The sequence below is a fragment of the Leishmania major genome, chromosome 6 (assembly GCF_000002725.2).
Source record: "Leishmania major strain Friedlin complete genome, chromosome 6".
Taxonomy (NCBI): domain Eukaryota; phylum Euglenozoa; class Kinetoplastea; order Trypanosomatida; family Trypanosomatidae; genus Leishmania; species Leishmania major.
In genome coordinates, this window is record NC_007247.2 from 292,063 (window position 1) to 309,389 (window position 17,327).

General features: G+C 64.4%; 3 protein-coding genes across 3 annotated transcripts; all 3 read left to right on the forward strand.

The window, feature by feature from the left end:
• Positions 1-430: 430 nt before the first annotated feature.
• LMJF_06_0750 (conserved hypothetical protein) lies at positions 431-2,440 on the forward strand (the record flags this gene model as incomplete). Its single annotated transcript, XM_001680794.1, has 1 exon — positions 431-2,440. One exon carries the CDS (start codon positions 431-433, stop codon positions 2,438-2,440), a length of 2,010 nt encoding a protein of 669 aa, XP_001680846.1.
• Positions 2,441-3,548: 1,108 nt separating this feature from the next.
• Positions 3,549-7,085, forward strand: LMJF_06_0760 (conserved hypothetical protein; the record flags this gene model as incomplete). Its single annotated transcript, XM_001680795.1, has 1 exon — positions 3,549-7,085. One exon carries the CDS (start codon positions 3,549-3,551, stop codon positions 7,083-7,085), a length of 3,537 nt encoding a protein of 1,178 aa, XP_001680847.1.
• A 3,832-nt stretch (positions 7,086-10,917) lies between these two features.
• Positions 10,918-16,944, forward strand: LMJF_06_0770 (RNA-binding protein-like protein; the record flags this gene model as incomplete). The annotated part of the gene is made up of 1 exon (XM_001680796.1): positions 10,918-16,944. The coding sequence occupies one exon, from the start codon at positions 10,918-10,920 to the stop codon at positions 16,942-16,944; it is 6,027 nt and encodes a 2,008-aa protein (XP_001680848.1).
• Between the last annotated feature and the right edge of the window lie 383 nt (positions 16,945-17,327).

Genomic DNA, 17,327 nt, shown 5'->3' on the forward strand with positions numbered 1-17,327 from the left:
GCATGCGCTCCGACTGCATGTGCTGCGTCTCTGCGAATGATGCTTCCGCTCACATGACGCACCCCCTCTCCCTCCTCCTCCTCACGCGCGCATGAGGCAGAGAGAGAGAGAGAGCGCAAGGCCAAAGGTGCCGCGTGGCGCACCGCGCGCACACACGCCTGGTGACCTCCCTCAACGCCTTCGCCCTCTTCTCGCCCTCTTCTCCTTCCCTCCCTTCTGCGTGCACCTCACGCAGTCAGCGTGTGTCTCGCCATCTCCCTCTCTCTCTCTCTCTGTGTGTGCCTGCTTTCAGCGGGAGGTGTGCGACTCCAGCAGCCACTGTCCATCGCTACCGATGGACCCAAAGCACACGAGACGCGCCGGCCTCCCCACTCGGCCAGGCGCACCGCATAGCGGCGATGACGGTGCTCCTGTTGCGCCAGCCGTGGCGATGCAGCGAGGCCATGGAGGCTCTTCGTTATCGTCGTCTGATGGCCCTTCTCCAGCTGTTCTGTCCTCTGCTGGGTCGTTGTGGTCGCGTGTGGGCCGCGAGGTCGCCAGCTGGCGCCGTGGCACTGTCTCGATCCACGAGGTGGACGCGTGGCTACGCTTCAACCCGTACATCCGCCGCGGCTTCCGACATCGCTTCTTGCGCAAGCGCGAGGCCCTCGGCTCGATCGTGCTTTACTTCCATAACGAAACCTTCAACATTGTGTCCCACCTGGCCATGGCGGTGCTGCTGGTGCTGCTGCTGCTATGGCCGCCGCGGTCGACGGCAATGAGCAGCGGTGGTGGGGCGTCGGAAATCTACGACGGAGCTGACGGGGGCTATGGGCTGTACACCGCCGCCGCTTCTGCCGGCGGGCAGGGCGGCGGCGGCGCACATTTCGGAGAACACGCAGCGGGTGCGCCGTTTCGTGGGCACCGCAGCGAAGCAGCAGAGGTGCCCTCGTGGCTACGTGGGTTGCACGGACTCGCTGCTGCATCTGGCGCAACCGCGGCGGGCACTGACAAGGACGGCGCGCAGGGATACGTGCCTTCCCGTGATGAGGCTGCCTCCCCACGACATGCGCTGAGCGACGCCGCTGCTGGTGCCGCAGCGTCTTCGCCATCGTTTCGCGTCTTTGCCTCTCTCTCGGGAGACTCGGCAGCGCCATCGTCGCCGGCATGGATCGTGTCAGGCATCGACACCGCGCTGCCACCGCCGCCCATGAGCGTCGCCGCCCGTCTCTCCCTCTCCCTCACACCACTGGTGTTCAGCCTCCTGCTGACGTTCGTGCTGTCGGTGCTGTATCACACCTTCATGCCATGCTGCCGCTCCCGCCGCGGCTATCAGCAGCTCCTGCAGTGCGACGTCATGGGCGTCGTCTGCGCCATCTCTGGCAGCGCCTACGCGTACTTCACATGTGGGATGCCGTGCGCCGGTGAGTATGTTCAGGGATGGACGGCGGCACTCATGGTGGTAGCGACGCTGCTGTGCATCTACGTTGTCGTGTTGGCGCCGATGTGGGACGTGGTGGCAGATGTGTGTGCGCTGGCGCTGCACCTGGTGCAGTGGGTTGCAGCTGTTGTCATCGCTGCTGTGCTGGAATTCTTGATGGGCTGTCCGCTACCCTCTGCGCCGCCATGCCCGCCACCGCTGCAGCGTAGCGGGCGTGAGCGTGATCGTCAGCCGCGCCCGTCGCCACCGCCAGCGCACCACTCGCGCCAGCACCTTCTACCAGCCTGGGTGCAGCAGCATCGACACCTATCCTCCGCTCGACTCGGTGACCCGCCGACGACTGCCGCGACAGCGGTGGCGGCAAACACCGGCGTCGATCCGGTACCCCTCAGCGCACTCCAGCGCGCCACCGTCGTCGGCGTCTACTGCCTCCTGCATCTTTGTGTGTACGTGGCGCTGGTCTATCCCAAGAGTCGCGCAGCCATGGGCGGGTTCACGCAAGCCACGCACTACCACAACGCCTCCTACGTGTGGCTATGCCTCGGCGGCCTCATCAACGCCGCTCGCTTTCCTGAGGTGGTTGTGTTTCACTGGACACGACGAGCGGCGCGTCACACGCGGCGTGTGGCGGCGGCAGAGGCGGCCGCTCGGTGCGCCGAGGCGCTAGGAAGGGATGCCGCTGTGGCGGAGATGGATGCACGAGGTGCACCGGCGGCTTCGTCGTCGTCGCGCGGCTCTGCGCGCCCGCTTCGTGCCTCCCCCGGCGGCGTTGCAACCGAGCTGGCAGCGCAGGCGCCCTCCGTGTTAATCACGTCTTCGCCGCCCGCCACCGCGCCTACCTTGTGGGACCGCCTCTGCGTCCCGAAGCTGATGGTCACCTACGTCGTCTCTGCCTCCACTCTCGACTACATCGGCAACAGTCACAACATCTGGCACGTGTGCACCGCACTGAGCGCCTTGTCAGCCATCCTCGGCGTCTACCACGACTGCATGGAGTACGACCTCGTCCAGTGCGGCTGATGCGTGGCGTCGGCACTGTCTCGTTCTCTCGACCAGGGGAGAGACGGAGACGGTGAGCGAGAGGGCGGGTCGCCCCTCCCCCGTCCTCCTTTTGCCTCGGAGCGAGCTGATGGCGGTCACAGGGCACCAGCCCTGCATCTCTCTCCACGAGCCCCGAACTCGGAGCTCCAACACACCGAAGGCAACGTGTGGAAGCTCATCGACGTCTCCGCGGCGGCGTACAGGAAGCTCGCCAGCGGGGCTGTGTCGACTCACGAAGGCCGCGCCGGCTTGGGAGCGGTGCGAGCTGAGATTGCCGCACTGCGCGCACGCGCGTCACACAGCAGCCTCAGCCGTTGCCTTCCCGCCCCGGCACAAGCGACCAACGCCTTACGGGGCTGCTCCCCACTCCCCATGCGACGTCTGTGTCATGGTGCAAGGCGCTGCGATGGCGCTCGCTTCCGCGAATTCACAAGAGCGGGGCGGGCAGCCGAAGAGACTGCAGTGCGTGGCACACCGTGTGCGAAGGCCGTGGCGCGCTCGGGCCGCCGTGAGATGCGATTCCGTGGTGACGCTCGCCAGCACGGACTCACGCTGATGGAGACAGTGCGCAGAGCACAATGGTGCGCCCCGCTTCCTCTCCAACGAGCGAGGCCGCTGAACTGAACTGGCGTGCGTCGGATGTGCCGCCGCACGCCACCTGCTGTGGCGCGAAAAAAAACCAACGACGAATCGATGGCACAAGGTCCAACGCCTCGAGCTACGGACGCACCGTCCGCCTACCGGGCGACGCCCCAAGACGCTTGGTGGCATCGCCCCTATACCCGGCTAGACAATGATGATGGAGCCCCTTCCCACCCCTCATCCACACAACAAACGCCTTCTCGTACCTCCTCCACCCTTCTTTTCTCACACCGGCGAGGGCAGGCGTTCTACACGTGCATAGATCAAGTGCTCGTGTGTGGGTCGGAGCTATCAGCGCATCCCGCTGGTCTCGTGCGAACCGGCGCACCTGTGCTGACTCTCGCTCTCTCTATCTGGATTGCCTCCCTCCCCCTCCCCCTGCTTTGCTCCTTCACTCTGCAACGCGAGACACACACACACACACACACACACACACACATACACAATGATGTTTGGGCTGCACCATCGACATCAGCCGCTGGCACGAGAGCGTCTGCTGCCACAGCCGAAACCAGTACAGCTGCACGAGTTTGGGCAAGAGGTGGGCTCTTCGCCAGAGGCATCACAGTCATCAAGAACGTTTTCGCCGTCGTGCAATGTAGCCGCTGCTCGTCACAGCGCATGCCCGATAGGCAGCGACCTCGTGAGCAGAGCCGCATCAGATGCACCCATGCACCCACCGGCGCCGAAGACAACGCTTGCGCAGCTGACTCATCCGGGCCACATCTCTGGTTGTCCGCCAGCCGAGCGGCCGTGGTCGTGCACCACACCGCCAGGCAGCGACGGGGCGACGAGGGTGTTCTTGCCGTGTGCGGACAACACCAGTGCCACCACCGCGGCCACCCCTTCTGCGTCGCGATATCCGTCCGCGTGGCAGACGTTAATGGCGGCCACACAGGCCACCGCGGCGTACGCGGCGAGCGTGCAGCAAGCGCAACAACTCCTCCGTGACTTTGAGGGCTATCAGCGCAGCGTCGGTGCGTCACCGCTCAACCACGACCAGCGGCGCGCGAAACTCACACCCGGGTGTCTCGAGAGCGGCAGGGGTTCTGCTGGCACAACGAACTGTCCTCGCTTAGACGTAGATGCGCTGGGGCAGCGTGGCACACCTTCAGCTATCATCTCGACCAAGGCGCGCGGGAGCGTACCCAGCGTCGGCACTGGGCATCCTGCGCAGCCGCCCCGCGCATCGCCATCTTCATCGCCGTATCTCAGCTTCCCGCTTGATCCCGCTGCGTACGAGCTCGCGAGGCGGCGTTCCCTGCAGGCGCTGCACGACAACGCGCAGGCACGCGCTGCGTGCATTGATCAGGGGCTGTGGCTCTCACGGGCAGTGCACGCGGGGTTGCTGAAGCGTCCGGGGACGGCGATAGGCGATGTGGTTACTATGGAGGGCTCATCAGGCCACCTCAAGAGTACCGCGGTGGCACATAACGATGGACAGGCGCTTCCGCCCGCTGCGGGGGCCGGTCATGCGCCGCCGACCTCGAACGCCGCCGCCGGCCAGCAAAAGACGGATCAGCCGCCTATCGCTGCGGTGCCGGTAATGAGTGTAGCGGAGCGGGCGGCTGCCACGGCAGAGGCGGAGCGTGCCCTGTCTCTTCTCTGCACCATCCGTGCGGTGCGGAGGCAGACGGAAGAGCTGACCGTGCTGCTGCTGCACGCCTGTGGTGAGTGGGGCTGCTGGTCGGTGCCCACCGCCGAGGAAGGTGTTGCCTGTGAGACGACACGCACGCCGCTGCCTTCATCACCGCTGCCAGGGCGCATCAGACACTCGCAGCACCTTTTCGCTGACCTGTTCGTGGCAGCACCTCTGGCACCGACAGCGTTCTGCACATCCTCATCCGTGTCTCTCGTGGGCGTCAGCGACGGCACCGCCAAAGCAGATCTGCTAGATCTCAGCGCGGGGGAGGATGCTGACCCGGCGCGACTCAGCGCGGCGAGCGTCTTCGCCAAGGAGTCGGCCTGCCGTCGGGAGAGGGCGTGCCAGGCGCTTCGGCAAGCGCTGCAGCAGCAACAGCAGCGATGGTCGCTGTCCACGGCGGCGGCCGCCACTGCGACCCTAGCTGCTGGTGCTGCTTTCTTGGAGATGGCTTTGGCACCGCCGCAGCGTGCGGTGCCGCCGCCACCACCGATGTCTGTGCAGCTAGACCTCTACGCTGTGCAACCGTGTGCTCTGCAACGTTCGATTCAGGAGTGGCGACCACGGGCTGCGCAGACGACTGCCGCCGGTGCTACGAAGGCAGGTGGCACGTCACCGCCGGAGGAGGCAGCGTCTCTGCACTGCTCCCTGCAGCAGCTGCTGCACACCCTGGGAAGGCAAGGACCCCAGCTCCAGAGCAGCTACGATGTGCTCCACGCGGCTGCAGGGCAGCGGCACCGCACAAACACCCGCTCGTGCACTGATGAGCAGCGAGGGGTGCCGCCTCGCGAGGCGACCACCGGAGTCATCAAGGCTGCCGAAGCGAGAGCAGTGGTGCACAAGACGCACGGCACGTCGGCGGCCGCGTCTGATGCACCACAGGAGGTCGAGGTGCCGCCGCTGCCATCTTCGTCGTCCCCACTAGCAGTTGCGCCTGACACGCTGCGCCGCACACCTTCCTCCTTGCCACGGCAGCACTCTTCCACTACCCCCAGCAGCAGTTCACAGGCTTTGCCATCCTCCGACACGCTGCTGAGCTCGCCTGTGCAGCTGGCTGTAGACCACACGCGGCTGTGGGCGGACCCGCCGACGCCATTGCAGCGGGCCGATTTCTCGTGCGCTGCAGCCGCCGCGCCGACGAGCACCGAAATATCAGAGAGGGGTGCACGAATCCCGGTACATCAGGCGGGTCGGTCGGTGCTGGAGGACGCGAGCTCGCATCGCACGAAGGGCAAGCCGGAGCTGGAGGCACACGTCGAGGTGGAGGTCATTGGTGGGAACGCGGATGGAAGCCATGCTGCGGCCGGTGCATCCTCATCCAACTCGACACAGGTGACTAATATGCGGCGCACATCCTTGTCTTCGTCGACGTTTTTCCATTCCCCCGTCGCCGTAGATGCGCGCGGCGGCGTCGTTGGTGCACTGCGAGAGGTATATGAGGCATCGTGGCAACCATGCTCGAACGCCAGGCCCTCCACGCGCCCCGAGGCAGCACACGCCGTGGCAGTGGCAGAGGAGAAGCTAGCGTCCCAGCATCAGGAGGAGCGCCGAAGCCGAAGATGTGATCGAGGAGGCAGCGCCACCGCTGTCGAGCTCGAGGACTCTGTGCGGCGCCACCTCACGCGCTGGATCTCTCAACAGCCGAAGCATACGGCGTCTGACGCAGCAGCATCGCTGTCATCGCTAGCACTCAGCCCACATGACCTCAGCGCTGCTGCTGGGTGGCTGCGCTCGACGAGTCCGCGTTTTGCCATCAGCCAGACGGCCGCTGCTCCACCTCCGGCGGTGGTGCGGATCCTGAAGCATGCGTTCCCAGATTTTGTGGCGCCTTCATCCTGGAACACGCTGAGGGCGGCCACGACTGCCGCTGTGGTAGTTGAAGCGGACCAGCCGGACGGAGATGAAGAGCCACGAGCACCACAGCAGCCGCAAGGGCACCCGCCTTCGTCGACCATCACCTCTACCACGCCCTCCCATCCTTACTCTGCGGAGACCTCATCCGTGCCGGAGGCGGCAAAGCTTCCAAGGCGGTCACTTCCGCAAGCAGCCCTTGATGGCCCCGCCGTTTCCCATTCGCCGACGTCGTCGATGCAGTCCTCTCAGACTCCTTCTGGGGGAAACCACACTGCGGCCGTTGCGCCTCCCGGCCGGCTGCTTCTCGCACCTGTAGCAGCTGCCAATCCTCGCCCGGCACCGCTGAGCGCGCCGCCGCCACCGCCGCCGGCGTCATTGCCCAAGGCCAAGCCGACGAAGGATGGCGGCTCTGCGGGGGTGACGAAGCTGCCGCAGCGGCAGCGGCACCGTAGCTTCTTCAGTCGTCTCTTCAGGTGCGGCGGATGAGCGACATGGGGGAGAGTCGAGAGGAACACGCACGCCGCGCATAGAAGGGCGGAGGGCTAGGTGAGGTCCATCCTCTGTGTGTGCGTGCCTGGCAGAGCGCCGCATCTGTGCACGCTCTCTTACGTTTCCTGCCATCGCTCATCCGTGTACAGGTGTCGGGCCAGCTCGGTGGCGATTGCAGTGCGTAGAGAAGGCAGACGGGGATGGAAGAGGCGGCGCTCAATCTCTGCGCGTGTGTGCGTGAGCCTGAGCGGGCAGGAGCGTGCGGCAGGGGGGGGGATAGAGTCAGGCGCAAGCGCAGCGCACGGGTTGGGGCAACCAACGGAGAACTAACGAAAAGCATTGGAGACGCCAGCACAGGACCGCTAACGGCTTCAGCATCACCATCTGAAGAACGGCTAGATATTGAGAACATGCGAAGTTGCGAAACTTACTAGGAAAAGACGCGATAGACATGTCTGTTGCTGCGAACGTCGGTCAGCATGGGCGTCCGTATGTGTCACGACGTACTGCTGTGCTTTAGCCCACGATCACCGCGCTTGTCTCTCCACGTACGCGTGCTGGCTTGCGTGCTCGTGCATGTGCATCGTGGCACATGGATAGTTGCACACTCCCGACCTACACCGACGCCCACGTGTGCAGCAGTCGCTCTTCCTTCCCTTTCCTTGAATTTGCCCACAGCTCTCCCTGCGTGTGTCTGTGTGTCGCCACCCCTCCCCCATCCTTCTCACATCTCCTCTTCTCGCGCTGCCCATGTGCGTAGTCTCCGCCTGCCGCCTCGTCCCTTTTCTTTTCCTGACAACGCCCCCGAACGTGAACTCACTCGCACTGACTTCCTCACAAGCGCACGTACACACCTTGACCCCCCCCCCCCCGCCACTACACTCCCCCTTCTCACCGCTGCACTGAAGCACTCACAAGAACACAGGTAGCACGCATTACGAAGGTTTGGCCGTGTGGCTTCTCTTTTATATTATTTCTCGGCATCCAAGGAGCCCTCCCCCCTTCCCTCTCCCCATTCTCTTCTCCCACTTTCCTCTTCAGCGTATATACGAGAGGGAGACGTTCATAGACCCGTCTCACTCTCACACTGTGTCTAGCCCCGTGTGCGTGCGTGTGCCAACGGGGTCGGCGTAGCGTCTTTTGCTTTTGTCTGCTGTTCGCATCATTCTTTCGTCGCTGCACCACACTACCCAGACCACCACCACCCACCCACCCACCCACCCACCACTGCCACACCGACAGGGCCCCCTCCTTCCATCCCTCCTCCAGGCCACCCCACCATCCCACCCACACCTACATCCCTCCCCCCCTCCCCCCTCACCGGTACGCCTCCGGCAACCACGCACGCTTCCCACACCTCCCACCTCGATACATCCCATCGCATATCTTTTCGTTTTTCGTTTTTCGTTTCCCTCTCCTCCCTCTCCTCCTCCTTTTGCTCGCCCGCGCACGCACCGCACGCACGCGCGCTCTCTCTCTCTCTCTCTTCGCCTTCCCCTGCAGGGAGAACGTACTTGTATCCATAGCAGCAACGTACCCTCTCACGCCCATACGCGCACGCGCACCCCCCCTCCCCCACGCACACACACACACACACACACACATCATATACCAGAGGCCGTCTATCTTTTTCATTGTTTTCTCCCTCTCTCTCTCTTTCTCTTTCTCTGGTTGTCTGTCTCCGAGTGCCATTGTTGGTGTCCATTGTCATCTTTTTCCCGCTTGCGCCCGTCCACCGCCACCGTCGCGCCATTGCTTTGACTGCTTCCTCTGGCGTTCGTACGTCGCCATCATCATCATCATCACCGGCGCACCTCCGCTCCGCCTCCCTTCCTCGTCTTCAGTTCGTTGCTTTCCGCCATTTTTATTATCTCTGTTGGTCGTTGTTGCTGGTTGTTGTTGGTGTTGGTGGTTGTCTCTGTCCTCCTCCTCTCCCTCTCTCTCCCTCCCTGTGTGTGTTTGTGTGTGTGCATACTCCCTTGCCGTCATCCTTCATCGTTTCGCCTCGCCTCGCTTCGTCTCTCGAGGCCATCCTCCTCCTCCTCCTCCTCCTCCCCCCCGCTCCTCCCTCTTACTCCCCTACTCCCTCCTGAACAAGCGGCAGATTCTGCTTTCGTCTGTATCTCTATTTACCTTGATGGGGGGGGTTCCCCACAGTATCACTAGCTTCTTCCCTCCACTATCCTCTTGGGCTGTTGGTGCCCACCCTGTGTACAGCTGCGCGCATCCCCCCCTCCCTCCCTCCCTTCCCTCCTTCCCTCTCTGTGTGTCTGTGTGTGCCTGCGCGTGTCGGTCTCGAACACCTTCGTCGGGGTGTCCCTCCCTCCCTCGCTTGCACAGGTGGCGGCGTCGGGGTCCCTTGCGCTCCTGCATGCGTGCTCACACACACACACACACACGCATACACATACACATATGCATACATATATGCTGTACACATATATTTTCTATACCAGAGCTTCCTCCTGTCCCTCCCCCTCTCCCTCCCTCGAAAAACAAAATTGATTTGCGTGCGTGGCGGCGTGCGTGCCAGACCCACCACCCACCCACCCCTTCTTCCCCCTGCCCGCGTGTGTCTCTTATCTGATCGTACATTTTTTTTTTAGTTAACGCGCCCTGCACGGCCTTCTTCTCCTCCGACTGTCCTCCTCGCTCTCCGCCTGTTACAGATATTGGCGACACGCTATTCGTCGCGTCGGTGTCGTGGTGGCTACGGTGGTTGCCGCTGCTGCCAGCCCCCCCCCCCCCCCCTCCTCCCCCTCCCCACTCCTTCCTCTGCGCTGCATCGTTGTCCTTGCCGTTCTTCTATCGTGAGGCGCGCATTGACGTCACACACACACACACATGTATGTATATATATATATATATATACATATATATATGTGTGTGTGTGCGTACATGTGGATGTAAAACGAAACCGGAACACACACAGCAGCAACAGCGGTCTTTCCGAGAGCGAGCACACGAAGCAGCGAGGGGCGACGAGGGATCGAGGGGTACAGAGACAGCGCGAGAGATTCGGTAGCGAGCAGAGCAGGAGCGCCACATCCTTGTGCGTATATACATGCACACACATATATACACATATATACACACACATATATATATATATGCATGACAAACTGAATACGTCAAGCACAAGGTCAAGGCTATACTCCTAGGTGCACGCAGACACAACAGCATCACCGCCGCCGCCGCCGCCGCCCTCTCCTCTCCTCTCTTCAATCTTTTCTTGCCTTTTTCTGCTTTTCTCCGCGTGTGCGTGTGCGTGCTTTCACATCATCTCTGTTGGGGGCAGCAGCTGCTGAGAAGAGCCGCGTGTGTCTGTCTCCGGGTTTGATCGCTCCGGCTCTGCCTCTGTGCTCTCCTCTGCGACGCCGCGAGACTCTTCGATTCGTCGAATGGTATCGTGCGCTCCTCCCCACACGTGTCTTCGCTGTGGTTGGTCTTCTTGCTTTCTTCTCCTCTTCCTCGTGCGTGCGTGTGCCTGCCTTCTTGTTCTCTCCATCCATCTAGCTCTCCCACTCTGCGTGACTGCCCGTGGCGCGCGCTTGTGGGAGCGCACAGCGCGTCAGGCGTCGTTCTCTTCTGCCTTTCAGTTCCTGTTGCTGTTGCGTTCTCTCGCGTGCGCTCCTTTCGTTGCCGGACGCGGTGGCTGCTTCCTCTGCGCGTGTGCCGCCCTGCCCCAATCCCACGCTCGTCGCCTTCCGTGTGTTCTGCGGTCTTCCTAGCCTCCTTGCCTCGGTCTCTCGCGCGCTGTCGCGCGCAGGCATTGAGAAGAAAACGAGGGCGCGGAGACGTCGACCACCGCGGGCGTGCATCGCGAGGGATGGAGAGGAGAGAAACATCGAGACCGAACGCCTGCTCGAAAGGGCAGCTGCTGCACATCTCGTATGCAATGCGCGCCACTGACGACTCCGACATGGCGGCGCCGGGTGGTGGTGATGGCGCTGACCGCCACGCTCTCGGATCACCTGGGGAGGGTGTCGGTGGCGCCGGGCCGCAGCCGCATCCGCTGCGAGGACAGTTTGGTCTTGAAGAATGCACGGATGCGTTTAGAAGCGACGAGGGATACGCATCAGCGGTACCGGAAACAGCCAGCGGTGCGCCTCTCCGTGGTGAAGTCGACGTCTGCAGTTCTTCCCTCACCGCCACGGCGCGTCATCAGAACCTCTTGAATCATGGGCTGCTGGGTGGTGATGGCGAGTTCGCGCCAACAGGTGGGCCCGCCATTCATAGTGCACCGTCATCAGAGCAGGAGCTGATGGCATCCGGACCAGCTGTTGCGGCGACTGTGACGCATCTGCCTGTTTCTTCGGCGCCATCGCCCTCTTTTTCCTCCCAAGGCCAGCCCCTCTCCGCCATCTTGGTGCCAGCCAGCCGGAGCGACGACTCAGCAGCAGCAGCACGCTGTTACATTGACCCGTTCGCGGCAGCAGTTGGTGGTAGTGGTTCCACCAGCCGTAGTAGCAGCGTCGGCATCGCTCGCGCAGGTACGAGCACAGGGATGGACGGCCTGTACGGCGACCACTACGTAAATCCACTGCTGCGGTCGCGAAGTAGGCGGAGCAGTGGCAGCGGCGGCTTCTTCGGGGGAGCAGACGACGATGAGGACGGATCGGCTGCCCTTCAAGCGGCCGTCGATGCTGCCGTGCGCTTCGACGACCTCGCGAGCGAGGACGATGTGGTGAGTGGCGGCGGTGAGCGGCGCACATTGCTGCGCGCTGGCCCCACAACAGTGTCTCACTTGCTTGCGGTGGCGAGCGACACCGACGACGGCGCGCTCACGTGCGCTCACCGCGCAAAAACGGATTTCTCCACCTCCTTCGGTACACCCGGCGGCCCCGGCGATGGTGAAAACGAGCGGCATCCGCCCCACTCGCCGCAGACGCCCGGTATGCCGCAGTGCAGTCGCTGGGGAGACCGGAGCGCCGATGGTTGCCCGCAGATGCCGAACCGCGCCGCTATCGGAGCGGCTGCGGTGCCATCGTCGGCGCCCTACTTTGTGGCCTCCGGCAGCGCGATCGTGTCGCCACTCCAGTCGATGCAGCCCCTGCCCTCGCCGGTTACTGCCGCTGCCGATCCTGCGACGGCCATCGTGACGTCCGCTCATCCGGGCTACACAGCTGCGCACGCACAACAGTCGCAGCAACAGCCGCTCTATCCGTACATCTTAACCAGCGCCGGCACCGTAGCCAAACCCTCCGCCCCGGCATCTTTGACCTCGCCGCAGCAGCCCTCCATCCCTGTGCCGCCGTCTCGGAACGAAGCTCAGCAGCTACAACAACAGCCGCAGCTACAACAACAGCCGCAGCTACAACAACAGCCGCAGCCGCGGCACCACCACCACCACCAGTGCTCTTCCTCGCTGCATCCCTCGCCGCATGGCCGGAGAGCGTCGCCGGTAGCGGTGCCGCGCACCTGCCCTGCTGGTACGGCTGCGATGCCAACGCTGGGCGACGTTGACAGCTTTCGGTACGTGTCTCCGCCGCAGGCGTCCATCGCGGCCACCCACTACCACAGCGTCGGCGGCGCCTCGATGTGCGGCAGCACTGCGGCACAGAACAGCACCGACGTCGGCTTTGCCGTTCAGCCTGACACAGCGGGCATTGGGACGGGCACGGGCATGGGGGGGCAGATGCTGAGCAGCTCGCTCTTGTCCTCGCCCAACGCTCAGCCGTTTTACTTGTATCAGGTACCACAGGCGACCGTCGCCATGGAGTCGCCGCCGCCACCAGGCAGCACGAATGTGCTGCTTTACTCCCCACCACAGGCATACGTTGGGTCAGGCCAGGTGGTGGCGGCACATCTGCATCCCGCGCCACCCACCACAGCCGCTGCGACCGCCGTGCTCAGCGACTCGTCGAGGGCGCGTTCGACGTCGACTCCGAGCGGCTCGTATGAGCGTCCTGCTGTCACTCAACAGCAACAGCCGCAGGTCGTCGGAGGGTACACACTGACGCCGAGCGCCACCGCCGCCGCCGCGGCCGCCGCGGCGGCCGCTGCTGCCGCCACCCTGTCGGGGGAGTCGGGCCGTGCGTCGCGCAACTTGTACTTCCGCAACCTCCCACACTCGTGGAACACGTCGATGCTGCGTGAGCTGTGCAGCCGCTACGGCGCTGTCCTGTCGGCGAAGGTTGCCCACCATTCCACAACGAATGCGTCGCTAGGGTACGGCTTTGTGCTATTCGAGCATAAACAGAGTGCTGTGACATGCATGGCGATGCTGAACCAGGCCCATGTTCACGCGGAGGGCGAGGAGTCGCGCACGCTGCTCGTGCGGATGGCCCACGCGACAGCCGCGCCGGGCTTTCGGGAAGAGGGCGCTAGCGACAGCACGGCCTCCAGCCTTCGCCAGCCGACGGAGCTGACGCCGCCGTCGGGCTCGGCCAGCCGGGCGGGCGCGGTCGGGGGCAGGCTGCCGCAGTGGATCTTGCAGCAGCAGCAGCAGCAGACGACAACGAGTGGGCTCCGTTCCCCGCGCACACCGCCGTCCGGCTCTGCGTCGGTGATGCTACTGTCGCCCGGCTCTGCGCCGCAGTTTTACAGCCGTGAGCTCTCCGGTGCCAATGTGGCCGATGCACATCGGGCGCAGGCGCGCCGCCACTCGATTTGTGACAGCAGCAGGACGAACGCGAATGCCTCGTCGAACACCTCGTGCGCCGGCGGTGACTCGCTGCGTTGCACCTCTCCAGTCGGCGGCACCGGCAACAACAGCTGCATGGCCATCTCCAGGACGTCCATGCCACCGTCCTTCTCCGAGATATGCAACTTCATGGGTGGCAAGGGGGTAGCGAAGGCCTCGGCGCCGCCACTGCGTGGCCTTTATCGTGTTCCCTCAACGAGTACGACGCCATCGCTCTTGTCCCCTCATCAGCCACACCAATTGCAGCAGCAGCAGCAGCAGCAGCAGGAGGGCTCTCTCTCGTACTTGTCCGCGTCGGCGAGCAGGTCCGCCACGGCCGGAGAGACCGTGACAGCGACCGCCATGGCAGCAGCGGCGGCCCAACGCGCCGGCTGCAACTTCTGCAGTCCTCTCTCGCTCTCCCCCAACGACACCGCCTCGCTGCTGCTACTATCGCCGTCCGTGTCGCACCCGACGGTGCAGCTGCCACAGTCGTTCCGCGCGCCTTGCACATCCGTGTCCGGCAAGGCGTCCTCGGCAACGCCCGCCCCCGCTGCCTCCGCCTCCGCGACCACGTCGACCCGTAATGTGTACATCACGAACCTCCCTCTCACCTGGAACACAACGAAACTGCGTGAGCTGTGCTGTCGGTACGGCGAGATCGTCTCCGCGTCGGTGGCGCACCACCCGGAGACAAACGGGTCGCGCGGCTACGGCTTTGTGTTGTTCGCGGAGGAGCGCGACGCGGCCTCCTGCGTGATGGGGCTGCACCAGTACCGCGTGCCGGCCTCGTCCCATGTGCTGCGCTGCCGCTTCGCGAAGGACAAGGCGACGCCGTCCATCGCGCACACGCTTCTGTCGCCGTCGCCGGAGTCCGGCCGGGACTCCGGCGGCAGTGGGTGCGGTAGCCCCCTCCCCACGGCCACCGTTGGCGGGTCGCCAACTGCCGCAACGTCAAGGACGATGGTGCCGATGATCGCGGTGGGCGGCGATGCCGATGTCTTGGAAAGCAGCCTCGTCAGCAGCGGCACCGGCAACACCACCCGCTGCAGCGTCAAGGGCGCTGTCCAGGATGCGGTCTGCATGCCGATCGACGTCTTCTGCACACTGCAGCAGCGGGTGCACGCACAGTGCGTGCAGTACCTCACCCAGAAGCATCAGCTGCAGCGCAAGGACACGGAGGACAACAACGAGCCCACGAGTGCCGTGGTCGCGGCAGAGGTGCAGTCGGAGGAGCTGGAGAGAATGATGCAGTGCTGCGTCGTCTACGGCGCTCATGTGCCGACAGAAGGATACGGCTGCGTGCGCCCGATGGACTGCCGCAAGGCATCCTTCCGGAGGGCTGTCGCTCGAGCACCCACAGCCGCCGTTGCCGACGACGCCGAGCAGCTGCTCAGTGGACCTCCTGCAGAGCCGTCGACGCCGGCCTCATCAGGGCTGCGGTCAGTTGGCTCCGCCCTCTCCACCGAACGTGGCGACCCGAGTGGCGAAGTCCTTGACGCCACCGACACGGCCGCGCCAGTGACGCTGTCGGGAACGGTAGTTTGTACGCATGCCATTGCCGTCGGCCGCGCGCAGCCGGCCTCCCCCACACTCACCGGTACAACCACGATGCCGGCAGCCCCGAGCACCCGACGTAGCATGAGCGACGAGCCGTCGTGTGCGCCGCCGCGTGGCGTTGGCGTGTCAGACGCGGAGAGCGCGCGTGGGGTCGCGACGCCAGAGGTGGCGGCATGGCCAGGTGCTCTGGTGGCGCTGTGGTACACCGGCACGCTCTTCACCACCGAGGCAGCGGCAGCGGCGTTTGTCCGGGCGGCAGCTGAGGCATCGTCGGGCTCCGGCGCAACCACCATCGCAGAGCGTGGCAATTTCGGCACCCACAGCGGATGCGTTGTGGAGGCGTCGACGGTGCCGCTCTCCTCTAATGGCAGGGACACGCCGGCGGATACCACTCTTCCCTCTCCGTCGCCGGCTCTCGACAAGACGGCCAACCTTCAACAGACACGCTTTGGGCTCTGGGATCAGGTAATGGTGCTCAGCAGCGCGCCGTTGGCGGTGCCGGCGGCCCCGCCTTCCACCTCCTCCGCGAACAACACGGCAGCCAACAGCACGCGCCTGCACCCTACAGAGGAGCCGTATTCACAGCACCGACCCACAGCCACGCCTCCCCAACAGCAGCACCAGCGGCATCACTTGCGCCCGTCACATCAGCTACCGCCACCAACGGCGCTGCGTGCACAGACGAGGGCCGGCAGCGCGGCCGCATCCACGACGCAGCCGCGCGGCTCCAGTCTCTTCCCTGCAACAGGCATCGCTGCGGTTGCTGCGTACTCCTCGGCTTCCACGGCTGAGCTGCCGCCAAAGCCTTCGCAACCGCCGCACCTACAGCAGCAGCAGCTGCTGTGCTCGCCGTCCCCTGCCGAGACGCTCCTCTGCTCTCCGCCATCGCATGCAGCACACTACACCTCCGCGCGCGTGGCGCTGACAAGCCCTGCCGATGGTGTATCGCTGACGAGTCCGACACCGCTGATGATGGTGATGGGCGGTGACGGTGATGGCAGCAGCAGCACCAGCAGCACCGCTGCACCGTTGACTTTCCCGAAAGACTTTGTGGCCAGCGCTTCCGCCGGCGTGACTGGCCGATATCCATCAGCGACAGCCGCGGAGTGCGCCTACCTGCTCGGCTCTCCTGCGTCTACCTCGCCCGTTAGCTTGAGCACGGGCACCCACATCCTTTCCGGCTCGGCGACGCCGCCGCTGGGTGTGGCGCTGAACTTCCCAAGCGCATCGAGTGGGTACTCGACGCTGTTCAATGCGGCAGGAGCGGGTATCCCTTCGGGGCATCCGGCGTCGGCGGTGCACGCAGCCCCCGCTGTCTTTGCCGCTGCGCCTTCACACATGGCCGCCGCACACGCTTGGAGGGCCGCTACTAGTGGTACGACAGCTGCGATGTCGAATGTGCTCAGCGCACCCCCACCGGTGACTTCTGGACCGTCGTCGCTGTTGTCCACCGAGCAGGCACCGCCACCGCCACCGCCCATTTCTTACCCGTTTGGCAGCGTCATCTATGCGGTGCCGGAGGCGGCGGCCCTGACGGCGTTGGCCACCGGCGGGCCGCCGGTGTTGTTCAGTGCCGCCCCGATCAGCGATGTGGCCAGTCCGGCGACGCCAGCCTCGTCGGCGCAAGTGTCGTGCGCGACGCCCGACGCTACGTCTCAACGCTCCGCGTAGCCACTGCACCCCTAGCAACACAAGCAGCAGCGCCCACTCAAGCAGAGGCGCCAGCCCCAGCCGCATTCGCTCAACCTGCTCCACGCCGGCGCCGTCTGGAGCAGGGTGGGGTAGGTGGGCGGGGGAGTGCTGCCTGGTCCTTCTCTCTGGCGCTACAGTACCCTCCCGACCCTTGCTGTGCGGCCCATCATCGTGATAGTTGACGTTGCGATCCGTCCGCCTGCGCCCAGCCCTCCGTCTCTCCCTCTCTCTCTCTCTTTCTCTCTCTCCAGTGGCCAAAGAGCTGCGCACGCGTGATGGCGTGGAAGCCGCACTTCCGTCATGCGTGTTTCGTATATGTTTCGTTTTTTTCTGCTCCTTCGCGCGGTGCGTGTGTGTGCCGG